The sequence below is a fragment of the Python bivittatus genome, unplaced genomic scaffold (genome assembly GCF_059951505.1).
Source record: "Python bivittatus isolate LINGU-HERP-01145 unplaced genomic scaffold, Pbiv_v1 ctg000480_np1212, whole genome shotgun sequence".
NCBI classification, from domain to species: Eukaryota; Metazoa; Chordata; class Lepidosauria; order Squamata; family Pythonidae; genus Python; species Python bivittatus.
The window spans coordinates 25,819,021-25,846,954 of record NW_028277075.1 but is presented as its reverse complement, the minus strand read 5'-3'; the positions used below and the strand labels follow the sequence as shown (position 1 = coordinate 25,846,954).

The 27,934-nt window shown below is 38.5% G+C and overlaps 1 protein-coding gene across 5 annotated transcripts in view; it reads left to right on the top strand.

Moving 5' to 3' along the window:
- The window catches only part of SPTBN5 (spectrin beta, non-erythrocytic 5), a 129,559-nt gene continuing 101,625 nt past the window's right edge, over positions 1–27,934 (top strand). For 4 of the 5 annotated variants that reach the window (XR_015797002.1, XM_088145499.1, XM_088145501.1 and 1 more), the window contains exons 1-15: positions 1–116; positions 648–732; positions 1,602–1,718; positions 2,141–2,308; positions 10,874–10,993; positions 11,591–11,748; positions 14,025–14,253; positions 15,024–15,658; positions 16,302–16,440; positions 17,623–17,855; positions 18,857–19,010; positions 20,595–20,792; positions 21,546–21,752; positions 24,830–24,952; positions 25,249–25,401. Coding sequence is in view for 4 of the 5 variants with exons in the window: in XM_088145499.1 (XP_088001625.1) it covers positions 679–732; positions 1,602–1,718; positions 2,141–2,308; positions 10,874–10,993; positions 11,591–11,748; positions 14,025–14,253; positions 15,024–15,658; positions 16,302–16,440; positions 17,623–17,855; positions 18,857–19,010; positions 20,595–20,792; positions 21,546–21,752; positions 24,830–24,952; positions 25,249–25,401 (2,688 nt within the window). In the remaining variant the exon portion in view is untranslated. The remainder of the gene's footprint in view (positions 117–647; positions 733–1,601; positions 1,719–2,140; positions 2,309–10,873; positions 10,994–11,590; positions 11,749–14,024; positions 14,254–15,023; positions 15,659–16,301; positions 16,441–17,622; positions 17,856–18,856; positions 19,011–20,594; positions 20,793–21,545; positions 21,753–24,829; positions 24,953–25,248; positions 25,402–27,934) is intronic. The other variant, XM_088145500.1, reaches the window with a different exon arrangement.

Below are 27,934 nucleotides of genomic sequence, written 5' to 3'. Positions count from 1 at the left end.
AGCATTCAAAGTTCACTATGTGTGCACAAATAGGCTACGGGTTTTGAATGAAGAGCCTCTCCGATCCTTCGAATATCTATTTTCTGTATTTAACAAGGACATCTTGACAAGATTAGGTAAGTGCAGATTTTACAGGATCCTCTTGTTTTCTGCATAAAAAAAATATGTGCTGGAACTATTCCTGGCACCGTTAAAGATGTGCTTATATTTTAAATCACAGGTCATCCTTGCTTCTTAGAAGAAAGCTCTTGTAGTAGAAAAAGGGGATTTTCTGCAATAGAAGCAAGAATCTTAATAAGAGATGAATGAAGAGACTGTTTAATTTGGAGTGTTTCAATTTTATTAAAATAAACATTTGCTGGAGTTGGGGGTAACGTTAGAGAAAAAGGATTGGAAACTGGATTATATTCAGAAACACAGGTCTGGGGACCTTATAAAATTTCCAGGGAATACAGACTGGAATGAAATCTGTGAGAAAACATCTTGAAACCATAAAAGATGTGCAGAGTTAAATGATATAAGCAGTTGGGTAGAATTAGAAGCAGGAATTGGACCAGAGGATTCCTTAACTGGTTTTGAGATTCATAAGTTGAAAAATAGATCCTCAGCCTATTTGCTACCTATACATCTGTTCTGTATTTGCTAAGGTAAAGAAGAGGACAACCAGCAGCAAGGCAGATGGACTCAGTTACAGTGGCGATGAGTGCACCGTTGGAAGACCTGAAAGACCAGGTTAGCGATAGATCATCATGGAGAAAATCTATCTGTCTGGTCACTAAGAGTCAACAAAGACTTGATGGCACATAATCAAGTTATTGCCAACAACCCAGTGATTAATGTTATTTTTAAAAACTAATAAATTAAATCTTAACTGTATAAGTACCAGCTAAGGTTTTGCTGACTCACTATATTGCTTAAATTGGCTTTCCCAGCCAATTCCAGATTCTATCATTCCCAGCCAATATAGCTTCTCTAAAAGACCATATCTGTTCCTGAATTTATTGTTGTTAATGTCACAGCTCAGAGATGGTGTCTTCATATGGATCACATGGTTCTTTGTAATGAAGGGAAACAAGTACTGAGAATCAAGGTTTCTTCTACAATTTCTTTTGTTTTCAAATAAGAAGTTTAAAATGTTAAGTTTAAGGTTAGATGTTATCTTATTTAGTACCATTTGAAGTGTTTTCAATGCATACGTTTATTATGGTGATCCTCTCTCGATTTACTACCTTTTGTAATCCCAAAGATTCTTGGGTGTTTGTGATAATAACACATAAGAAACAATATACCATAATAAAAGATCACTTCATTATTAAGTAACAAAACCCAAAGACCATACTACCTTTATCTAACTTAGGCATCCACAGAAGCTCTTTGATTTTGGGTAGACGTATATTAGTTGATAGGTCTACCTTCCCTATTCACAAGAAACAATACTTTTCATCCAGAAATGAGGAGGAAAAGAATGCTGTGTTCAGTGGACTTTCCTTGATGTTAAAAAGAACAAATAGCTGAAGAACTGACGGGAATTGGCAGTAAGGTGGGATATCTGATGCTTTGTTGATTCTGTTGGAGTCATGTTAGAATATTCTTGTTTTTAGGGCACCATGGAAGAAGACTATGTACAAGGACAATTCAGGAAGTTGCAAGCACAACGTATGATCATGCAGAAGAAAACATTCACCAATTGGTTTAATAATATTTTCTACAAACACAATGTAGGTAGCTTTCTTGTAATGTTCTTCATATATGACCCCTTAAAACACTTCTTTGCTGATATTAACAAATTCCTCTTCTAATTTGACCAATCTATACAATCTGTGATTCATTTTATTGTTTTTTAAACTATAACAGCATGAACAATTTTCTGCAGAAAAGCTTTGGAAATAGAACTTCATTCATGGAATAGGGTATTTGATCCCGCCTTTTTTTCTATAGCTCTCACCTGTTCGGTCAAGATAAAAGAGCATTGCCTCTCTCCTGTTTACTATTGAGCAGTCTAATAGCAACTATTATGCTTATTTCCCATTGTCCAACATCAGGTTCATGTCATAGTTTCCATAAGCAAGATAACAATAAGAACATGACATCAGTTCATGCTATGGGTGTTGGCTTTATTTGTGGTCCTTTAATTTTGTAGGCAAACATTAAGATTCAAGATCTCTACACTGAACTGAAAGATGGTATTTATCTCCTGCGCTTATTGGAGCTGCTGTCTTCTGAACAACTACCCAGGCCAAACAAAGGCAAGATGAGGGTTCACTTTTTGGAGAACAATAGCAAAGCCATTCAGTTCCTCAAATCCAAGGTGAGATATGGGATTGGGGGTGTATAATAGGCAGTAATCAAGTTTCAGTTGGGGTGACAGGGTGGAAATTCATACTGTCAACTGATATGGCTCCGTCTATTGATGAATTTCCACCCAGCCACTCCAACTGAAACTTTACCTGTAGACTATTCAAGATGGCGGTGCCTTGTTTAGCTGCGGCTGCGTTGGCTTTCAATAGTTTAGTGTCTGAGCAGCAAAGTTGTGTAGTTAGATTGTTATATGACCAGCGACATATACTGGAACTGCAGACATACAACAGGCATCCTGCTGTTTTGGGGAGATTACGTTGCTGCGTCAGCAAGGTCGGGAGACTTACAGGACTGTGGGGTCTCTCACTGGCATTGGCTGCTTTGTGAGGAGATGGAGGAGACAGAGGAGGAAGAGGAGGAGGCAGTGTGATAGAAAGCGAAGGCGGGGGAGCTGGGGAGGACTAACGGCAAGACTGAAGGCTAACCCACTTACAGCGCCGCTTCCATCCATTTTGTTTACTAATGTTCGTTCTCTGGAGAACAAAATGGATTATTTGAAGTTGAATTTTACAACAAGGTGTGAGGTGAAAGACTGCTGTGTTATAGTACTGACGGAGACATGGTTCAAGTCTTCTGTTCCTGAGAAGGCTGTTGGCACGGAGGGGTTAACAATGTTCCAACTGGACAGGAGTCTTGCTCTTAGCAGAAAAACTCAAGGTGGTGGAGTATGCATCTATATCAATAACAGATGGTGTATCAACTCAAAGGTGGTTTCAACTTATTGTTCGCCTGATGGGGAGCTGTTAACTATCAGATGCAGACCTTTTTATTTGCCTAGGGAATTTGTTATTATTACAGCTGTGTATATACTCCCCTCTGCAAATATGAAGGAGATCTTGAAAGTCCTTTATCATATTATCAGTGACTTGCAAACTATCCACCCAGAGGGTGTGTTTATTGTACTTGGAGATTTTAATCAGGTTAACTTGAAAACAGTCCTCATTTCCATCAATATGTGGATTTTGCAACCAGGAGTAGGAACACATTGGATTTAGCCTATTCTAACATTAAGAGGGCATTTAAGGCTTTCCCCCACCCCAATCTCAGTTCCTCAGATCATCTCACTGTAATGCTAATCCCAGCATATAGGCCTTTGTTAACTAGAGAAAAACCAGTTGTGAAGCAGGCGAGAGTTTGGCCCGAGGGAGCAATGGAAGCATTACAAGGCTGTTTTGAGTGTACAGACTGGGACATGCATATATCCAGAAGTGTATGGAGGATGTCAGTGTTACTAAGAACATCATCTTACGGTCGAATCAGAAAGCTTAGATGACTCCTGAAGTATATGTGAAGTTGAAAGCGAGGAATGCTGCTTTTAAGTCTGGCAATATGGGGGCTTTTAGAACAGCTAGAGCTGATCTGAACTGGGCTATAAGAGCAGCAAAGCAGGCTTATGGTCAGAAAATTCAGAATTTTTTTCATGATTCTACAAATACCAGGCGTATGTGGCAGGGTACTCAGACTATTACAGATTATAAGACTACTCCAACATCATGTGAGGAGAATATAGACTTTCTTAATGAACCAAATAGGTTTTTTGGTAGGTTTGAAGCATTTAACAATGCTCCTGCGAGGAAGGCTGTATCTCATCCTGATGAGCAGGCACCTACCCTTGATATAGTTGATGTTTGCAGGACCCTGAGAAAAATTAATATTCAGAAAGCAGCGGGCCAAGATAATATTCCAGGGTGGGTTCTGAGGGTTGGGCGGTTTCCTCACAGACATATTCAATACTTCTTTGCATTTCTGTGGTCCTGGTAGGCTTTAAGACTGCGACTATTATACCTGTGCCTAAAAAATCTCACATGCCTCAGTGGTTATCGCCCGATAGCACTCACTCCCATTGTGATGGAATTTTTTTGAGATGCTGATGAAGGATTACATTGTTTCCAGACTTCCTCCTTTGTTTGGTCCACTTCAGTTTGCTTATCGGCAGAATCGCTCTGTAGAGGATGCAATCTCTTCTGTTCTTCATTCAAGTCTGGTACATCTTGAGGAGAAGAACAGTTATGTGTGATTGCTGTTTGTAGATTTCAGCTCAGCATTCAATACGATTGTTCCCCAGCATTTGGTGGACAACCTGGGTTCTCTGGGTTTCAGTACTCCCTTGTGTAATTGGCTACTTGTCTTCCTTACTGAGTGGTCTAAGTCGGTGCGAGTTGGAAATAATATCTCTAGCTCTAGCTCTCTGAGCATCGGCTCCCCACAGGGCTGTGTCCTGAGCCCATTGTTGTTCACCCTGATGACCCATGACTGTTGTGTTAGGTTCACCACCAATTCCATTGTGAAATATGTGGATGATACAACGGTGGAGGGTCTTATCAGGAATGACAATGAATGGGCTTGTAGGGAGGAGGTGAAGGGCTTGGTGGAGTGGTGTAATAAAAACAGCTTGGTCTTAAATGTGGAAAAAACTAAGGAGATCATTATAGATTTCAGGAAGAACCGGTGTAGTCACACTCCACTTTTTATTAATAATATAGCTGTGGAGTCATTGAGCAGCAGTGGATTCCTAGGGGTGCAGCTAATGAATAGTCTGACCTGGTCCCTTAACACCACATTTTTGGTAAAATGAGCACAGCAACGTTTACATTTTTTGCGCCGGATGAGGAAAGTACATCTCCCATCTTCCATTCTCCTTACTTTCTATAGAGGCACCATAGAGAGTGTCCTTACTAATTATATTTCCATCTGGTTTGGAGGCTGTAGTGCCTCATACAGAAAGCCTGTGCAGAGGGTAGTAAGGACAGCAGAGAAGATAATTGGGATCTCTCTGACTCTCATCCAAGATCTAGCATATGCGCGCTGTCTGTCTAGAGCTCGAAAGATTGTCAGTGATGCCTCCCATCCTCATCATGGCCTGTTTTCTTTGTTATCCTCTGGGAAGAGGTTTCCCTGTATCCAACGTAGAACAGCCAGATTGGGAAATAGTTTTGTTCCCCAGGCTATTAGATTTTTGAATGTTTAATAAGTTACTGTCAAATGTGTATAGAATATATATTTTACAGTAATTAGGGTATTTTTGATTACACTTGTGTCTGATTGCAGTTGTGAGCCAACTACAATGGAATTTCATTTTATTGTCCACTTGGTGTATAGTGTATAGTGGAATAACAATAAAATTATTATTCTATTCTATTCTATTCTATTCTATTCTATTCTATTCTATTCTATTCTATTCTATTCTATTCTATTCTATTCTATTCTATTGTCAGTAAAAGGTTGCCCATCTCTGTACAAAGTCAGAGTATGAGTAACTAAGGGCCACACTTAAAATTTGGGGAGGGGGAGGGGAGGGCTATAAAATATTTATTTATTTATTTATTTATTTATTCAGCTTGTATGCTGCCCATCTCCCCCACGGGTGACTCTGGGCGGCTCACAATAAAAACGAAGAAATACAATTCTCTCCAAGATGGCTAAAAACTATAAATAATTTAAAAACATATTAAAATACCGTAAAAAACCTCCTCTAATTTTGGCCCTATAAAAATCTGTAAGATGCTGGGGGGGGGGGGCAACCCATCATCCCACCAGCCATCTGGTGCGAGCCCCCCTCTGGCCCCCAGGCCTTCTGGCAAAGCCAGGATTTAATACCTTTCCTGAAGGCCATGAGGGAGGGAGCACACCGGACCTCAGGAGGTAGGATGTTCCATAGGGCGGGCGCTACAGCAGAAAAGGCTCTCTGCCTAGACCCCACCAATCGAAATTCCCTGACCAGTGGGGTCTGCAACCTGCCCCTTCTGCTGGACCGAGTGGGACGGGCTGAAGTGACCAGGGCGAGGCGGTTCCTGGTCCCGTGCCATGAAGGGCTTTAAAGGTGATAACCAACACCTTGAATTGGACCCGGAAACAAACTGGTAACCAATGCAGCTCGCGCAACAGCGGTGTTATATGTGCCCTCCTAGGGGCATTAAGAACTGTCCGCGCCGCCGCATTCTGCACCAGCTGTAGCTTCCGGATACTCTTCAAGGGTAGCCCCATGTAGAGCGCATTACAGTAGTCCAACCCAGAGGTGACCAGGGCATGAGTGATCGTGCGGAGGTCCCCCTGATCCAGGAAGGGGTGCAACTGCCGCACGACACGAAGTCGTGCAAAGGCCCTCCTGGCCACGACTGCCACCTGCTCTTCGAACAGGAGTCGTGAGTCCAGGAGAACCCCCAAATTACGCACCGGGTCTGTCTGGGGTAGGGCAACCCCATCAAGAACCAAAGATGACAAAGTCCTAGATCTTGAGGCTCCCCGTATCCACAGCCACTCCGTCTTACCAGGGTTCAGCTGAAGCCTGTTGTCCCCCATCCAGGCCCCCACAGCCTCCAGGCACCACGAAAGGGTAGTCACATACAAAATATATGGGGTCACACACAATATATATGAATGAGGCTGTCGTTTGGGGGAGTTTTGATGGTTCTATTTTTTTTTCACACTATGAAAAACCTATTTTAGGGCTTATGCTATTTTAGAGCTTACAAAAAGGCAGGAACCGTGTCATCGGTTTTCAATTAGCATGCTCAGAGGTGGCTCTGTAGCTTCCAAAAAGAGGAGTCAAGGGCAAAACACTGTCCTTAGGGTAGAGGTTGCACACCTAATTTATATAATTGTGGCCTAAGACATTGTTTATATTGTTCCATGATCAGTTCAGAAAGTGGTCTGGTAACCAGTCAAAGTGAGTCTCTAATATATTGCAACTGATGGAAGCCTGAATATTCATTAGAGTTATTTGATTAACAGGTTGGAATTAATAGCTGGATTTAATATTTCAGATATGGGAGACTAAATTTCATTTATTTGATTCTGTGTTTATTTGGTTTATATTTCTTTGTCCTAGCAAATCTTGGGAGAAGCTGATGCAACCTGAACTCACCTCACATATCTAATATAAGTCAATGTGCATGTTTCTGACTTACTTCTACATTTCATCACACCAGAATTTAACAGAGCTCTTGTCTTGACAATAGCTGTTTTTTTTTTCTCTTCCTCACTCTTTTTTGTTTTATTTTGTGAAGAGTTTTTGAGAATTAGGAAATTGGAAACTATTTTGTGACACTATAATAGCATAAAGCAGGTGTTATCTCCATGCAGATGAGAGAGTGAATACCATCACCTCTCCACTAGCCCTCCCCACTAATCCTGCAGCTTGTCTTACCTCAAACGTTCAAAAACTTAGAAACTCAAACAGTCCAAGTGTACTGTACTGTTCCTTACAAATTTCTTACTATATGACTAACTTTTGAGAACTGAGAGAAGTATCATTGACATTTGTATTGAGAGGGCATCATCAGATGGCATCACAACACTCAGAATCCACCATGACTATGTCAAACCATTCTAACATTTTTCACAGAAAGGTGGAGAGGCACCAGAAAGATGGATAGTCTTCAGGAGCCTCAATGTGGCAGCAGTGACACTCCTGTCCTGCTTCAGGTTTCAGTTACACACTCAAACACAGTTGCTATGGAGATTAGCAATTTACTTCAAAGTTAAACAGATAACAGCAGACTAAGGGAGGATCATAAATCAACACAAAACTCTGAGGAAGAAAGCTTGCTTAATGGTTTCGCTTTCAGCAGGAGAGAAGTTCAAAATCCAGTCCAAGTTCAGAGAGCCAAATCAGGTTAGTCAGCCAGTCCAAGGGTCAGAGTTTCATGAGCAGAATCCACAAAAACATCACGCATCAAGCCTCACTGAGCATCATTGTTCTGCTCTCTGCTCCGTGTACCAAGTCCAAGGGTTGGGGGCCACACCTCATCATCTGACTGCTCCACCTGTTCAAATGATGCCTTGTTTGATCAGCCTCAGGTGATTCTTGGCTTGGTGTTTCCTGAGGCTGACATTCCACAGTTCAACTGGAGCAGCTTTGTCAGAGTCAGAGTCTGAATCCTCAGCCATGACACTTCTAGAAGTCCTGCCATGTGATTTGGGCTAGTCTTGCTATAGAGCAAAGATGTACAGCCCATGGGCCCAATGTAGATCTCCATCTCCTTTTTGTGGTCACCAGAGTGGCCTGCTATTTTGCCACAAAAAACCCAGCAAACTATTTTTTTCCAGATTTTCAGTAGAAAAATTAAAAATCACCAGAATATTGTCATTCTGGACATCATGGCCACACCCATTTTAGTGATATCACAATGTCACCTATGGTATGATAAAATTGAAGCAAATAAAGACTTCAATCATCATTAGAAGATCCATTTTTAGAATTTGGGGAAAATATAAACCAATACTAACATCAAGCCTCCCCCTCTGGATATCTCCCCAGGAAGCTTTCGCCAGGTGAGAAAATATAGAAAATTATAAATGGTTGAAGTGCAGCGATCTATTGAAATGTGAAGGAGATAAATACGTAATGAAAACAAAGGAAAAATTAGAAAAAGATTAGCACCCTTGCCACTGGTTTATGTATGCACAACTAAAGGAACAATTTAAATTAGATGTGAAAAGATAGAGATTTACAAAAGAACCAACCTGGTGGGACAGTCAAATATGTTTCGAGACTGATCACATGATTGCCAAGATATATAAAGTATTATTACATTTAAAATTGAAAGATGTACGAACTAAAGATTGTATGATCAAGTGGGTAAACAATTTTGGATATAATATTGAATATGATCAATGGGAAAGGATGTGGACTAGGGGACTTAAATTTACATTGAGTTACAACCTGAAAGAGAACTTTTACAAAATGATGTATAGATGGTACATAACCCCAGACAAACTATCAACAATGTTTAACAATACATCAAATATCTGTTGGAAATGTGGAAGGGAAATAGGTACATTCTATCACATGTGATGGTCTTGCACGAAAGCTAAAAATTTTTGGACATTAATACACAATACTATCCAAAAAATGTTGGCAATAGATATACAGTGGTACCTCAGGTTACGAACTTAATCCGTTCCATGACTCTGATTACATCTCGAGTTGGTCGCAACCCAAGGTAAATTTCCCCATAAAGTTCAATGTAAATACGGTTAATCCGCCCTCCGAATTTGGTCGCAACCCAAGGCAAATTTCCCCCATAAGGTTCAATGTAAATACGGTTAAACAGTTCTGAACAATATGCATTTTATTTTTAAACCACAAAAACATGAAAAAAAGTACAGTACAGCACAGTATGAAGAGGGAGAATGGGGTGAGGAAGCAGTTATTGTTTGGAGGGAGAGTCCCCCTCCAAAAGGGTCTCCTTCAGGGGTTTCTTCTCTTCTTTGCCTCTTAGCTGCAGGCTCAGTTCTGGGGAAAAACCTCTCTAAAGTCAGTTGTTTTTTCCTGCACTGCATAACCCTCTGGAAATGAAATTGCCATGCTGACAAGCACACCAAAAACCTTCCAAAACGCCACAAAACACACCACAAGCCTCACAAAACGTCTCCTTGCTACCGCGATCTCGCCCACAGGAAGCCGCGACCATGTGGCAGCAGGGAAAATGGCCGCGGATCCGGGTCGTAACTCGAGGTGGTTCGCAACCCGAGGTAAATTTTTGGGGCCGGAGCTGGTCGTAACCCGAAAAATTCGTAAGCAGAGGCGTTCATAACCCGAGGTACCACTGTAGTTAAAAAAACGGAACTATATCTGCTGGGTCTAATGGACAAAGAACTCGAAAAGAAACATGGAAAGCTCTTGCTGTATCTGATAACTGCGGCTCGGATTACTTATGCTTCATGATTGAAGGAAGAAAATATCCCAACAATTGAAGAATGGACTATTAAGACAGTGGACCTAGCTCAGATGGCTAAACTTACGGATCAGTTAAATGACAAGAATATGGATGATTATAAGAATGATTGGTGACCTTTTCTTAGATTAACACAAAAAATAACATTGTATATATAAAATGTAGTTGTCAAATATCTAATTAAACAGAAATAGAGGAGATATTTATCAGCACTAGTAAAGATGTGAACCCCACTTTTAAAATGTTCTGTTTCCTTTCTTTTTTTTCTTTTTCTCTTTTCCTTTCTCTGTATTCCTCCTTCTTTACCATGTTCCTTCTTTTCTATGTATATATTGTTCTATGTTATACTTTTACTTATATATTGTTATACATTAATTGTGTTTTGTATGTATTATGCAATGTCTTACATGTATTCATTTGTTATTTTTAATTAATAAAGTTTAAAAATATTTAAAAACAACAATGTCACTGCTCCACCTGTTACTGCTGTTGGCTACCAAACAAAAAGATGCATTAGCATCATCATGAATCAGTTCAGAAAGATCAATCCTTTCCACCACCATTTTAATTATGGGGGAGGGAAAACACCTGCTAGCACTGTGAAAAACATAGTCACTCTTGGCAATAAGTTGACTGCACGTATCACCTTTGCCCCAATTGCTGAAACCCATGTTAACTAGTCAGCATGTCACAAGGATAGCAAAGATGGAGAAGAATTCATCTCCATGTTTCGCATTTTCCCAAGATCTATTCCTAAAATGTACTGATTGGCTCATTTTTTGATTTTCAGAGACTTTTATCAACAGACTAATAATAATAATCTGTCATGCACTCAGCAGGTACATGTGAAGGTAATTGGACCAGAAAACATAGTAGATGGAGACCAGACCCTCATCCTTGGATTAATGTGGATAATTATCCTCAGATTTCAAATTTCATCCATCAGTCTTGACAAGGTAAAATTGTTATTTAAAAGCTCCCCACTTTTTTCTTTCTGATTATGATCAGCTGGTATCACCTATTAGCCTAATAATTCTCCATCAGTCTAAAATCTGGCATAACATTTAGGAACTCAGAAGAAGCAGAGAGGTGATTGTACTCTGCAGGAAATTGCATGGTACTGTTCTCCTATAGAGCCAGTGAACAGAGCCTTCATACAATGATAGTGAGATATTTAAGTTAATATTTATATATTTATATTTATGTTTAGGTTTGTTTATATTTATATATCATTATCATCACCATCATCATCATCATCATCATCACTGAAATATCATCAGTCTCTAGTGATGAAAGTAACTTAATCTGGAATAAATCCTGTCACACTTGAGACTTCTGAATCCTCAGAGGGGTGCTGCAGATGCATAAAAAACCCACCTTTTTGTATTTACAGCTAACTCTTAATCATACGATTAACTATAATTTACATCTGCATTTATTTCTATGGGTGGCTACTAAATCCTTAAATCCTTTGGTTCATTGTGGGATTTTAGAGTTGCTGATTTAGATTTTGATTGTCCTCCGAATGTTCCTGCCTTGTTGGCTTTCTATAGGATGAGTTTGGATCCAGAGTTGATACTCTCTCTTCCAATGAAGCTCTACTGATCTGGTGTCAGCGTAAGACAGCCAGCTATTCCAATGTCAATGTGAAAGACTTTTCCAAAAGCTGGAGTGATGGGCTAGCTTTCAATGCTCTCATTCATGCTCACAGGTAAGGAAAAGCATGGGTTCGGTCTTTCCCAAGTGTTCTGATACATGATTAATGTATAACTGAGAAAGATACTGAAAGATAATAGACAAAATATGACTTTCAACTGGAAGTAACATAATGAAGATTTACAGGGTTATGTGTGGTATGGAGAAACTGGATAGGACAACTTTATTTTTGTTTTCTCTCTCTCCTATATAGTACTAGAATACAAAATCATCCAACCTGAACGGCCAGAAGTTCAGGACAGATATAGGAAACGCTTCTTCTTTATTGCTGAATTGTGATACTTATTAGAGCAAGTAGTAATAAGATAAGAAATTAAATAATGTCATGGAGGATAAGCTATCAGTTGCTATTTTCAAGATCCAGGGACGCATGCTTCTGAGATGAGTCATTGGTGAGCAGGAAGAGTCAGGACAATTGTGCTCATGTCCTGGCTATGGTTTTTGCACAGGCACCTGGCTGGCCATTATGGGGAAAGAGAATCCTCTGATATATCGAATACATGCCGAATGTCCATTTTAAACAAGAGAGATGTTTTCTTATTGTGCTCAGAAAAAATACTAGAATGGGAATTTTTAAAATGCTCCTTTAGAAGATACAAATCACAGCATTTCCATGTCTTCTAGAAGGCAAATTAAGTCCTTAATTTCCCACTATTTTTTCATTCTTATGGAGCCCTCCAAGTATGCCGAACCACGTAAGAAACTATTTTGCTTTACCACTGCATGTATAGATGGCTGCATAAATGCAGCTGTATGAATAATGTTGAGCTTTAACTTCCTTAAAGATGAATACAAATGTATAGTTCATCTCACAAATTATTTCAGATTGCTGTATCCTATCTCTTTAAAGTCAGGTACAGAAAATGGCATGCATTACTCCATATCATTCAACAGATTGTATCTGTGTTTTATAAAGTGGATCTATATTCTTCAAAGCTTCTGAGGGGAGCTAATAATATCTATAAGATGGGATGGATGGCACACCCAGGAAGTTCTGAAACTCTTCATCAGCTATTGGAAGAGTTACTCTAGGTCACAAACTTATTACAAACTTTAACCACAGAGACATACACAAATGCACATTCTCTTGACACCATCGTAGCAACAAAAGAAATTGTAATTGTATGATGATACTATGAATTCTTAAAGTGCCTAATCCAGTCACAGAAGAAAGATATATCTCAACTTTTCCTCCATCAATATTGTACTACGACTCCTATAATCCCCAGTCAGCATGTGCTCACTTCCTGCTTCTTGATGGTGCCAGGCTGGAGGATAGTATGGTAGAATGGCATATCTCTATTATCTCCTAATGAAGAACATGAGATTTGGTATCATTGCAACATCCTGAATTTTGCCTCATTCATTAAACCTACTTGTAGCAATATGTCTGAATATTTGTGGTAACTCATGGAAAATCAATTCCTAGGATCCTGTAGGAATCCTTTTAAAATTATGTTGGTTTCTCCTGTTTTTCTCTTAGTGTTTTTAGACATTTGCTACTGTTTCAGTAGGCTATTGGCACTGGTATCAGAGGTGTGTGTGTGTGTGTGTCAAAATCTGCAAAATGGCAGGCAATACGACATTGCAATCAAAGCCCCACCTCTTTTGTATGGGTGTGTGACATTGGTGCATAGTGTATACAAAAGGAACGGGGCTTTGACGGTGACCCAGTACCTTCCATCCTGCAGATATTGCTGCAGCTGCTACCGTTCATTGAATTTCCAGCCAAATCTGAATGCCACAGAAAGAAAGATAGGAAGTTCAGTTCAGTTTGGCCCCCTCCAGCCCTGATTTCTTTCCTTTCCAGCAGCGTGTGAGAAAAACAACAGAATACATGTAAGAATTCGTGTCTGAGCCTGCTTTCTTCTCTCCCCAATATCTGTATTTTCTAAGACTATGCAGAGATCTAAATTTGAAGGGACAAATTGATTCAAAGTATATATGGATTCACGGGCTGCACCTGCCAGGAACCTCCTAAAGCAAAAATGACATGTTTGATTTAAGAGGCTCTGAATCACCTTCTGCCCTTCAATCTCTGCACCTCCCTACTGTTTTTCTGCTATTGTTTATTTTAGATTATAAACCTACTGATTTTATCCATGCTGCACTTTCCAACCAAAGAGCAAGATAATGAAATGAAAAATGCTAAACTAAATAGTTTCAGGGCCTTTTCAGGGACACTGGAGCCTAATATGTCCACTTCTTTGCATTTTCTAAACATAATCCCCTTTATGCATTTTCCCTGTTTTTATTTGTTGGTCTCTTCAGGCCTGATCTCATACAGTACAGCTCCCTGCGGCATGACCAGCCTATCGTTAATCTAAATAATGCCTTCACCGTCGCAGAGAAGCACCTGGGAATCTTAAAGTTGTTGGATGCTGAAGATGTGGCAGTCCCATTTCCAGATGAGAGATCTATCATGACCTACGTGTCCTTCTATTACCATTACTTTTCCAGGCTGAAGCAGGGTCAGACAGTCCAGAAAAGGCTCGCTAAAGTCAGTGTATTGCTGTTTTAGTAATTAGCATTCCTAATGTCTGGTATGTCTTAGGTAAATCATTCTTGTGGCCCAAATAGCACATGGAATCAGTGTTAATCTTTGGACTCCATAATTTTCCATAGGCAAGAAATGTCTAAAGCAAAACCTGATTAGAACCAAACAGAGGCTGTTAAGATGAAACTTAGCTGAAATACTATAGATGTCTGACAATTTTGGACTGAGAGATTATGGCTTCTCAGCACCTGTGGGATGGAATACATGTTCCATGCACTGACATAAGGTAGCCATTTGCAGTCAAGCTTTTCATTCATCCAGAAGTGGTATAAATATGAACACTTGCATGCTATCTTAATTTATCACTCTTTGCATTTTCTTCTGGGCAATTCAGCTGCATTACAGTGATAATTCTGTCTGAACACAATCCATTTGTTTCTAGCACTGTGTGATTAGCCTCAACTTACAAAAACATATTGCACTTGGATGTTTTCTTCTTCATATCCAGGAGAAGTTCTGGAAGGAATTTTGGACTAGGATTGTGTTGAATGCATATTAATGTGGAGGAATTTGTGGACCTGATCCAATTCACAATTATCTGTTGCTGATTTTAGCTGAAGACTTAATACTCTGAGATCCCATGATGAATTGCTCATGGAACATGTAGTTTTGCTTTAAAGGCTCTTGGATGAAAATCTGGCTTCACTGAAATTGAGAGTAGAATTCCACTGACTAGGATTAGGGAAAAAAATGTTGTGTTCCTCTTTCTGCAGATTGTGTTCTTCCTGAAGGAGACAGACGAGTTAAAATTCCAGTATGAATACATGATCTCTGAACTCTTGAAATGGATAAAGCTCAAAGTGGCAGAACTGGATGACCGCTTCTTTCCCAATTCTCTCGAGGAAATGCGCTTCCTCATGAATAACTTTAAGGTCTTCCGCACTGTGGAGAAACCTCCCAAATACCGTGAGAAGGGAATAATTGAAGCCAATTTTTTCCATATACGGACCAAACAGCAAGCCAACAATCAGCGTGCTTATCTGCCCCCTGAAGGAAGAACTTTAAGAGATCTGGAAAAAGAATGGATTGCTTTGGAGAAAGCAGAGGACAGCCGAGGAAAAGCGATACAGCAGGAGCTGTTAAGGCTTGAGAGAGTTGAACAACAGGTCCAGATGTTTCTGAAGAAAGCAGCCATTCGTGAGGCCTACTTAAGAAGCACCAGGGAGATAATCAAAAAGCAGGATGATTGGCAACCTGACAGCATAGAACAGCTTCAGGCAGGTGCTAGGAAACTAGAGGCGATTGAAGCAGACATGCTTCCCCGAGACCAACGCTTCAAAGCCTTGTCTACCATGGCCTCTGAAATCAGGCGGGAGAACTATCGGGACAAAGACCTGATTGCCAAAAAGTGAGTGGGAAGCCTTCAGATTGGGGCATTAGCCAGAACTGGTGTTGGAGAGAAGGAGAAGTACATCATGGGTGTTTGTTAGCATGAACTAATACAACTTCCACCTGTGGAAAGAGTGAATTCAACTGATTATATTAAATTATACTTTGTATTCTTCCAATAACAAAAATGTTAGGGCAGATAATAAAGAAACAAAAATAAAGTGCAATCACAATAGTAAAATATTTTAGTAACTAAAGAATAAAGTAGGCACCAGTTGCTAATATAATGCAAGCACTTAAAATTTCAAAATTACACAAAATTACACAACTCTAACATGGCTACAAAGGGATGAAGGTCTTTGTGTGCGTATCTATCTACATAACTCCTTTTCCTATATCTTATTTTCATATGCTATATATTTTATTTGATGGGTTTTGAAGTATGTAGATTTCATTATCTTGCCTTACTGTATGCCTATACTTTTCTGTGGATTTCCATCTTTCCATGTCCTCATTTTTTCCCATGCAGTTAATGTTGTAAAGAAGGTATATGGAAATATATCTCATAATGACATCAACAGATAGGATAACTTGAATTGCTCATTGGTGAAGTCTTGTGATATATCACGTTTTTTTCTCCTTTTTGCTCTCTTCACATCCAGGCAAAAGGACATCATTCAGCAATGGCAAGATCTCTGCGACCATCTCAAAAGACAAAAACATGCTATGGGAGAGATGCAGGAAGTGCTAGTCCTTTTGAGGGACATTGATACCATTATGGAAGAACTTAAAGGACTGCAGGTATATTGAGTTATTCATTCTAAAGGTAGACATTGGTGCATATGGTCTTTGAGGGACAAATAATGCCTGCAATTCATAGCCTGTTGAAAGAGAATGAATAAGGATGTGTTATGCAGATGGGCACCAGTAATGAGAATTTGAGCTTAAACCATGGATTGTAGCTATTCATAAAAATCTATTCACATGTCTTTGGAGGGATTGTCTCCATTAAATTAGAAAGGTTATGTGCTGAAAGCCAATGACATGTAGGAATGAATATTGTGCAAATATGTCAAGCGCTGTTAATTGGTTTCATTTTTCTGTGACAAAGCCTGGCATGTATAAAGCCCTTCGAGGCAGACAAACTCAGCAAAGATGAACCATTTGGATTCCTGTAAATATCTTTATTGCTAGTAGGAATTGTAACAGAACCCTGAAAGCCTGTTTAAACAATTCTCCAGCTTAATTTATACTTAGCAAAATTAAGGCAGAGTTACTCCAAGTCTCTTTCACATATGTCCCTTCTTGCTAGGGCTGAGGTGTCTGTTTTGCAACCATTTTCCTCCTCCACTTTCCCAGGGTCTGTTAGACATTCCATCACAGCACAAGATTTTACGCAATCATTTATTAGGACATTTCCCTATATCTCAGTAGATGGCAGTACCTGGTAACTTATTACATCATGATGATGATGATGATGATGATGATGATGATGATGATGATGGTGATGAGCATAAGGCAAACTTTCCTGGTCTACTTGGTTCACAACTCTTGTTCTGCTCCCCCAAATATTAGAGGGCACCAGATTAGGGAAGGATGGTGTAGAGCATGTCATCGTTCCATGATTACTCATATTTTTGATCATATGTGGATTTATAATAGATATTGTCACGATTTAGCAAGATGACAATGTGATAATAAGCATCTATGGTAACTATTACTTCATAAATGCTTTCTATTCTCAGGCATTAACTGTGATCATACTAATATAATTTGCTTGCTTTGAGCTTGATATATAGTGTGAACTTAGCCAATGTCTTTTTTAAATCATGGCTTATGTCTTAGTATAATGTATGAATCCAACCAATTGTAGTAATTTATTTAATGTATTATATTTCAAGAAGCCATGTTTGAATTAGGAGACTGTCTGCAAGTGAGTAGCTGAAGAAGATACAAATTCTTTTTATTTCATTCTATTTTCAGACTTTAGTAAACTCTAAGGATTGTGGCAAAGAGCTATTAGAAACAGTGGAATTATTACAAAAGCACAAATTAGTTGCCTCCCAAATCTCTTCTCTTGAGAAGAGCATCATGTACATTGCTAAAAAAACAGAAGATATAATGAAAGGTAAATCAGTCAAATCAGATATGCTTCAAGACAAATATCAGATGCTTCATCAGTTGCATCGGAATCTTCAGGATCTCTGCCAAACACGGTAAAATTCTTGTGAATATTGATGAATGTCATGGTTTAGTCTGCAAAAAGAGAAAGATCCTGATCTTAGATTGGGATTCTCCATGCATACATTATGCTTCCCCATTCAAGGTACTCATATGAAAGAAATGAGAGACCATGGGGGCCCAATTCCCTCATGTTAACCCTATTCATTTTTGTCAATGATTAAAAAGGGCATGTGTGTGAGAGGCACTATAAACAATCCACAAGTATTCTAAATTTTTTATATTGGGGCAAAGGACAGATTAGTTCTGGTTCCCTAAGAATGACATTGGCAAACATACCAAGCTCTTAAAATGAAGCTGGGAAGAATAATTACTTTGGCTACATCACATCATGTGTGCACACACACACATATATATATACTTTATACTAAACACTACTAAATACTAGGCAGATCTTCAGCTACATATTAATACAGAGTGAGCATGAAAGCAATAGGTAAGAAATCTTAGCCTCTAAGGTTATGTGGGGTGAGGATGGGGGTTTGGTTTTTTGGTTGGTGGTTTGGTTGGGGGGGGGGGGGGTTGAACATGTATTTCAATTTGTCCTGGCGTTCTTTAAGGTTAGAAGGCAATTTATTTACCACTTTCTTTAATGCTGTTCCATAAACAAAATTTATTAGGGGAAAAAATCAAGTTCTTTGATATAGAGCTACCTTTTATTTAATGCATTTCAATTTTGCTGAGAAATGTAATATTAAATTAAGTGACACACATAAGATTTTTCCAAGAAAAGGAAAACATAGAAAGGTAGAAGTATAATTTTTTCAAATCAATTTATAGTAAATATTAGCGAATATTTAGAAGACTCTTCCGTGGTTTCTCAATTACGTATTTCTTCTATTGTGTGATTCTGGATCCTGAATAAAAATTAGATTGGAACTATACTATATTCTGATAAGTTGGAACTACTAGAAAAACCTGAAATAATCTCCAGTTATAACCATCGTAAAGTACATAATTTATTCCTTTGGTTCAGGCAATGTCATTTGGAAGGGGCTTTGAAGCTTTTCGAATTTTTTCACGAGTGCAAAGAAGAAGAACGATGGTTGTCTGATAAATGGAAATTAGTGAAGATGGGAACCTTAGGAGATGATCTCACTCATATTGCAGTCTCTCTCCAAAGCCATAAGGTTAGTAATATATACATTCTTTATCATTTGTGCAACTTTACTAGAAGTCCATACAATAGCTGTTAATGGAACTGTGAGACTGTATTTCTCATTGTTATCACTGATAAAGTCACACGGTGTATTAGAGAAGGAAAACAAAAATCTCACTAGCATTGCTGGACAGATTTCCCTGAAGACTCTAAGAAGCACACATTATGGCTACTATTTTCTTTTCTTTTTTTAATAATATTTTATTGAAATTTTAAAGTTACAAAGTTAAAAGTTAGAAATGAAAAAGAAAATTGGAAATACAAATTATAAAGAAAAGAAAAAGTGAGATAAAGTAAAAGAAAAAGAAAAAAGATATAAAAAATAGATAACTTCCAATCTCTCTCTGGTCTTAGGAATAATAAGACTATCATAGGTGCTAGTTTTTAATACATTAAGTAGGAATAATTCTTTGTCAAAACATATCCCATTACATTTATATTCTAATCTTCAAATCCCCATGTTAGCTTCACCCCACCTGCATTTTGCAAATAGTCCATCAATGGTTTCCATTCTTTAAGGTAATAGTTATTTGAGTTTTCTTTTAATAAGCAAGTCAGTTTATCATTTTCTGCCATTTTATGGTTACTATTTTCTGATTCCATTCTTCAAAAGTCTCCTTCAGTATTTTTATTGTCATAATGTTTTGTAACATTTTACAGGCTTGTAAATCTTTCCCCTACCTAAAAACGTTAGTCCCCTCTAGTGTCCATGTTTTGAAAACATGAAATTGCTTATCTTTCTTATGTCTTGTAAAAATCAAAACAGAATCTATTTCCCATAAGAAGCTGTTTGTTCTTTATAACTAATTCCAAAATCTTATTGTAAAAGTTTCAATATTCCAATTTTATCTGGACTCATAGTCCATTTATAACTTTCTAGGATCAAAATTTTATTTGGCTTTTTGCTATTTATTTCAGATTCTTTAAATTCTTAAGTTTATGATTAAAATTTTCCTTCATTCAGGATTGAAGGCAGACTCATCCAGCATTTTCAAACTTGTCATTCCAAAGGTCTCCAATAGCTTGGAAGTAGTTAATGAGAAATTTCCAAAAGTGGGTAGAAAGTGAGGTTTGCAAACTTAGTGCCCTTTAAAAGTCTCCACTGTGGTTGCAAGCAAGATGGCTAATCCTGTCACTTCTGACAACCAAGCCTGCAGAAAATCATTGCCCTGTGGTCTCCTTGTGTGGAGAAGCCATCCAGAGCACATGTGGGTGATCTCCCATACTCTCCTAATCCAGAAGAGTTCCATGGGACTGGTCTACTCATCTGTTCCTTGGTCTTTGCTGTGGTCGTTGGTTTCCCTTTTGCAGAGCTGTCTTCAGTTTCTGATACTTCCCCTGGAAGTCCCCTCTCTTTCTTCCTGCTTTTGTCCACCACAACTACCCTGTAGTATAGTTTGGCCTAAGAGAAAGTGGCTAGTTCTAAATCACCCATGGCTTAAGGTAGATCAGAAACTAAGGCTCCCCAGTCTCAATCCTTAACAACTATGTCTTACTGGCTCTCTATGGTTTTATAGCAGCTTTCAGTAATAACCTTCCAACTTCTGTCTGGCAGTCTCTCCAGGCTGAGTGTGACTCCCATCAAGCTATTTGTTCTAAAATAATTTGCAAGGGCCAGGAGTTAAGCCAGAACAATCCTTCAAACCAGGATATTCAGAAGAAAATGGAAGATATCCAGCAATTGTGGCAACAGCTCCAAGATGAGGTGACCAGTTGTAAGATCCGTTTGGATACAGCTGCTCTCATTCGACAGGTACATCAGTCTCCCCCTTTGTCCAAACAAGGTAAAAGAAGTAAAAAAACTAGTAATTGTTAACCTCCCCCTTGGATTCTTCAAGATACTTTGGGAACCGGAAACATCCTTAGATGCTTCACTATGATTGATATTCTGCTGTCTCCATGGGGTTTGGATATTTAAAATTTTTGATAATGTTTTTATTTTAATAATCACTTTCATCTTTTTATAATGATTGCTTTTTTATCTGTTTGTTGTTTTATTAAATTGTTGTATGCCACCCAGAGTCGCTTTATGTGAGATCGGTGGCTATATAAATGTGACTAATAAATAAATAAAAATAAAATAAATACTCTATCATTATAACAGGAGTGAACTATCTGTGGGATAGAGTTGGCCTACTTAATGGTTTTTATGGAGCTGCAGTAAGTGAGGCCACTGTGCTAGCTCACAATTTTCTGCGGTTTTTACTTGTCTGGGTATGGGTGTGTGTTTTAGGGTTTTAATCTCTTTTTTTAAAAAAAAACATGCTGAGTGAATTCTTTTTTTTTACTTCAAGCGTGCTATCAGTTTTACCAGGTTTGAGGAATTTTTATCACTGTGGGCAAAATATAGCTCTGGGCCCCCAGATTGTCCTCCTCTGCAGTAAGCAATAGGCATTCCCCAAACAGAATCTAAGAAAATGGTTCTTTTCCTTTGGATAAATTATTCTGTAGTGGAATGTTATCTGTAGGTACTACAACAATACCATGAATCTGTTTTTCCCTTCAGTACTTTGCTGATGTTGATGAGGCTGACTCCTGGCTTCAGGAAAAGCATACTCTCCTAGCTAGCAAAGATTATGGGAAAGATGAATCTAGTGCAGAAGCTTTGTTGCATCGTCATCTTCATCTGGAGAAGGAGCTTGCTGCTTATGCTACAGAAATAAGCCACTTGAAAGAACAAGCCCATTCTGTGGCACAGCAGGCTTCACTGGTGGTAGGTAGCACCCAGGCAATCTTTTTGTTTTAAGTTACGTAACTGTCTGCCCGAAATATATGTGAACTTATTGATGTACCGAAACCAGTGTTTTTCAAACTTGGCATGCTGGCCAGGGAATTCTGGGAGTTGAAGTCCACATCTTAAAGTTGCCAAGTTTGAAAAACATTGACCTAAACTAAGCAGATTCATCTCAGATTGCCCTCCTCATCCATAGCATATTTGTTTAAAACAAATTCTCTTCCATTCCAGTGATCTCTGATGAAATTTTTCTCGACAAATGGCACTCTTTCCTTCCTATATAGGGCCTGACATTTTAGCCATCAAGGTTTCATACTTCCATATGAGAACTCTATCCTGAGAGATTTCTTGTTACTCCATAATATTGAATTCTCCACTTCTAAAATGGGAAATTTTCATTTTGAAAGTATGAAGGGGAAAGTTATTTATTTGGGTTGTATGATAATGTAAATGCATCTACATGTGTATTTGTGTTGTGATTAGATCCCCGTTCATTCTCTATATGACCAAATCACCTCCTTCTTTCTTCTGTACTGCTCGCTCATTCTTGGCTTCAGTCCACATTCACTTGCCACCCATTTATTCTTGAGGCTATCTTTTCTTGTTTCACCACTTACTCCTTCAGTTACTCATTTTCACTACATTCAGCTTTTATATTTTTGTTTCTTTTGACGTTTATTCCTCACAGCAGACAACATTCTATTTATTACTTTTCTAGCAACATTTGCACGTTTAAAATTTATCCATTCATTTTCCCATCCTTAGTAAAATTCTACCAAGACACACAGATTCATCTACTTGCTCTGATTTTCTATCATTTTTATAGCATGCAATCATTCAGTTTTCTCTGTCAAACAAACCCATGTCTTTGATTCATTAATTTTCAGATCCACGAAAATTACACGATACAATCTATCTAACATCTGCTGCAGATCATTCAGAATAATTCTTTTCACTCTGTTCCAACTTTCCCATCTTCTTCCCTTATGTCCTCTTTTCATTCATTCTGTTGAACATTAACATTTCTTTTAATACATTTTCATATGTGACTTGTAGTTTTTCTTCTTACAGTTACACTTTTACTCTACTGTCGTTTGTTTCTCTCACGCCTCTCCTTTAGTTCCATGTCTACCTTTTTCTCAAAATTCTATCTTAACACTATCAAAAAATATCTGTCCCACATTCAGAACCTCTCATTAGTCTTGAATCCTTCACTAATTCTTTCAACCTTTCATCATAAATAATCAAATCAGTTATGCCTTTAGATTTATAAACATCCCTTTGCCATGTGTACCTATGGATAGTTATGCTTAAATCACAAATTTGAAACAAGGGTATATTTTTCTAAGCAGATGCTTACCAAACACATTCATTCGTGGGTCTCTGAATGGGCCAATTGTTTCTTCTATACTCTTATTCCCATTCATCCATTCATGTAACTTAGCTAAATAATTTTTAGCCTGAACTGCATTCCTTTAGAATATTGCCTAATTTTCCCCTAAATTCATCTCTTGTTCCTCCATTATCATTTACTAAGCATAGCATGCAACTATCACCACCCTATGGACACCTACTTTCATATGCACCTGTAATGATCCAATAACATCAAGTCATACATCTTTTCCCATTCTCTTAGGCCAGATCCATCTATTGCTGATATAGGCCACCCACCATTTTCTGAGTACAGGAATTAACATCATCCTCTGACTGCACCCAGCCCAATCCAAATGCATTTCCTATCCATGTTTTGAAGCTCTGCTTCAAAAGTACTGTTTTCCATTCTGAGCCATGTTAAGCCATACCAAGTGGTTAATCTACTGCCCTTTATTCCAGTCTAACAGCATCCCTGGCTCCAATTGGCTACAGAGAAAACATCTGCAAAAGGAAAGGAAAAGAGGCAGGAACAGTCTCTAAAAAGAGATGGAAGACACTGGTAGACCTACCCACATGGGGCCAGCCAGTGCACCTTGCTTTCTCTGTGCAGATGAGAAAGGCAAGAAGCAGGGGAACAACCATTCAGGGCTTGCAGTAAGCATAGTCCAGACTCAGCACCAACCCAACCCAACCCAACCCTACCTTCTTGTCAAATTACTGCAATCTGGATTGAAAGTGGGCTTCAGGACAGCATGGGACACAAGTAGCCTGGGCTGTCATGTGGAACTGACCTTAGCCTCATAGACATAGGAAAAAGGGTTTTTTCTTTCTTTCAGTTCATTCATTAATTCATGCTTTTTACCATTTTCTCCTCTTATATTCCAAGTTGCAATCTTCCATATGCCATAGTCCTTTTTAGATAGGCCTATACATATTGACTTCTGCCACTCTTCATTGCTTTGGTCAACTGATATTTTCACATGACACTTTTTAGTAGAATTGAGAAGGTGGCATCTAGGTTACTAGCCATAATTGTACCCATGCCATATGCAATATTCCCCACCAATGATAAGGATAGAACTGGTCAGTTTTGTAACACTTGGCCAGGATGTCATGAGTGCATAGGAAATGTAACTAAATCTAATTTACTCCAATACCATTTATTATACCTCTCTATAATTTTCTATCCTTGCAAACAACCCTTGCATCCATACACCATGGCATAAACAGAAATAACAGCAATAAATCAAAACCAAATATTATTTTTTTCAAGATATTGAAATATTTGTACACAATCCTTATTTTGACTCAAAGACATTCCCTGAATTCCTTTCTCCATCCCCATAAAAACAAATTAAATAATGCATAATTTACTACCTTTCCTAACACATAAACCTTACTTTCTAAGGAAGTCTCATTTTATCTTGTTACTATAGTGAAGTATCTCTGTTTCATAAACACCATCTTTTAGATGCACCTGATTTTGTAATACTTCTCAATCTCTAAGTATACAGATGAAGCTGGAACTAAGCATATTTAGCATTTGTGAGTGATAGAACTCAATAATGAACATGGAATTTTGTGTCTATTTCTTCGGGAAGATGGCATCTGTGCCAGCAGCAAATTCAGAAATCAACAACCAGAGATTAACTAAAACTCCATCAAATCATTATCTTTCACAGACTCTTGCGAAACCTACATTCACTGGACAGTTTGGCTCTGATTCACACTTGGTTATGGAAAACATACGGAAAATGCAGCAGAGCATTGTTTTGTTGTATGAAAAACTGCAGACCATGGCTGAGGTACCTTTTTTTCCTAACAATATGCTGGATTGTTTTCAACTTTTCTCTCTTTAGTGAAATATTAGACAGGCACATTTCAGTCTTTTGAGTTTCATTCAGTCATTTAACTAAATATGTGGACAGCTCATAACAGAGCAGGATGAGGCAAGTTTAGATGGGTGTGTAGAATGGTGGGTTTACATACTTGGGTTTTTTTTAATTCAGTTGATATTTCTGACTAATTTTATTGCTAGAATACTTTCTTTACCAGCAATGCTTTAGTGCTTATTCAAGCATCTCTAATTTCCTCCAAACAGCATAGGAAAAAAGAGTTAGAAGAAAGAACCCAGCTCTATCGGTTCTACAACTCCTGTGAAGAGTTTCAGTCTTGGATAGATGACAAAGAGAAAATTTTCCAGACCATTCAGCCCAGAGCCGACAATGTGGGAGCTATGCAGCATAAATTCCAGGTCCTTATTCACGGCTTACTCTGAGTTTCTGATTTGTTTTCATTGCAAAAGATTACCATTCACATGAAATATTAAATTTTGGTAAAAGGATGGCAAGATTTTAGTCTATGGTTAGACCTCTTGTTGTCTGGTAAACCTCCGAAGAAGATCACTTGAGCTTGTTCAGAGTATGAAATATTCATTGTTAGTCTGTAGCAGCCAAAACAACAAAGAGACTTAAGGCAATTGAAATACCTTTAAAGACTGATTATGGGATAAGCAGAGGATCTACAAGTTATGGCAAAAAAAGTCAAAATGGCAGCCATGAAAGTGTGATCAAAGCTCTACCTGTTTTCTATATGTGTTGCGTGTGTATCTTGACTTTTTTGAGCCACACCTAGCAGACATCCCTGGGGGATAAGCATTCACCCATTTCATCAGATGCCTCCTCAAACACACACTCACTGGGAAAATGGTAACTTGTGAGGGTAAATAGCACTGCAGTACAAAGCCCAGTGCAAAGCTTAAGCAAAGGGATTACTCAGAAGAACAGCAACTGGTAATAAACCATTTGAGATTTAATAAGCTCAGGGTTAGCTGAAAAGAGCCAGGACATTATTATTTCAATTCAAAGCTAAATGGTTTGTATCAGATATCTTAATTAACCCTAATGCAGGAATGTTATACTGGATTACTCAGTTTTAGAGAGTGTTCATGCTTTTATTCCTGAAATGGCGGAATTGATTTGTAGTTTTTACACAGAAAGTAATGCTAGGAATTCTTTCATTAATTCAAAGTTACAGCCTCAGAGAGGACACATCTGGAATTTTGAGAATATGATAAGGGTAATCTCACAGAATGCTTCCAGGGGTGGGTGCGGGGGGAGATTTTCCTAATCATAAATTATAAACTGTAATTAACTAGAAGGCAAACTGGAGGCAACAACTTTCATTAAAAAAAAAATCAGGGAGGCACTGGTAGGCTTTAAAACAGGTACAGGTACAGGTAGTCCTCACTTAACGACCACTCATTTAGCAACTGTTTGAAGTTACAATGGCGCTGAATGAGATTTACAACCGGTCCTCATAGTTGCTGCTGTTGCAGCATCGCCGCAGTCATGTGATTGCGATTCAGGTGCTTGGTTCACAATTATGATGGCTGTAGCATCCCACGGTCATGTGATCACCATTTCCAAACTTCACTGCCAGTTTCCGACAAACAAAGTCAGTGGGAAAGCTGACAGGAGGTTGCAAATGGTGATCATGCAATGTGCTTAATGACCACACAGGATTTGCTTAATGAAGGCAACCAGAACTGCTGCAATTGCTGTCATAAGTTGGCATGGTCACATGACGTCACACTTTACAACTGCATCGCTTAGTGATGGAGTTGCTGGTCCCAATTACCAGTCCCAATTACAGGATAACCTGTGTCTGTGGGCATATTAGGTCCCTATGCCATCTACTGTTTAATGCCGAGCTCCACTTAAAAAAAGGAAGGCATGAAAAAAAGCAGAGAGGCTCTTTCCAGACAAGATAGACTGTGTTCAAACAATTTTCAAAACATATCCACCAGCAGCAAGCCATGTTCCTCAGCTCTTAGACTGGGTTGGAAAATGGCTCTGTGTTTTTTCAAGAGAAGCCCTAAGTGGAAAGCTGGAGGAAGGAGAAAAGCCAGCTAGCTCTCTTTCCCACTCCACCACCCAGCTCCCTCCCCTAGTAGCACATGTTTAAAACAAATAAAACCAGGAGCAAGTTTTGACAGATAGCTAAACCCACTGGTATAGCCAAAACTCTGAGCCCCATCCAGTGTTACGGAGTATGACTATGGACCCTTTGGCACCAATATTAGTGTTAATTTTAACGAATCAGTTTGCCTTGTTATAACTTATCAAACTTTTTCTTTTTATTATTCTATCATTAGTACCTGTAAATTGCATAAAGTCTGTCTGAATTAACAAATTAAATGAATAAATGCTGGTAAAGTTTTCTGCCCATTGAAGACCTGAGTTTATCCTGACCACTTTAAATTGGCAGTAGGGAGAGACCTCAGCTACCGAATTAAAGTGGTATTCCTGATGTTATCTTCCATTTGTAATCCTCCCATTTTTCTCACCATTTCTTCAGACTTTTTTTTTTTTTAATCACAAAAAAATCTGTTAAGGAGTGAAAATGGAACAGCTGCCCATTAGTTTTGGCTGGTAGTGCCTGAAGCTGTTGCATCTGGAAACATTTTATTTATTTTATTTATTTATATTTCAAATTTAGATACCGCCCATCTCACAAAAAGTGACTCTGGGCGGTTCACAATAAAACAGCTATAAATATTAAAATACAATAAAACAATATAAAATGCAGTAAAAATAGAACAAAAACCAAACACATACACAAATAATATCTTCCAAGATGTTGATGGTCAGTAAGATGTTAACATATGGGAGCATCTTCAGGTTGCTAGCCACCCCCAGGTTCGGTTGCCCTTTTTTGCACCCCATGCCAGTTGGCAGAGCCAGGTCTTGACTGCTTTCCGGAAGGACAAGAAAGTTGGGGTCTGC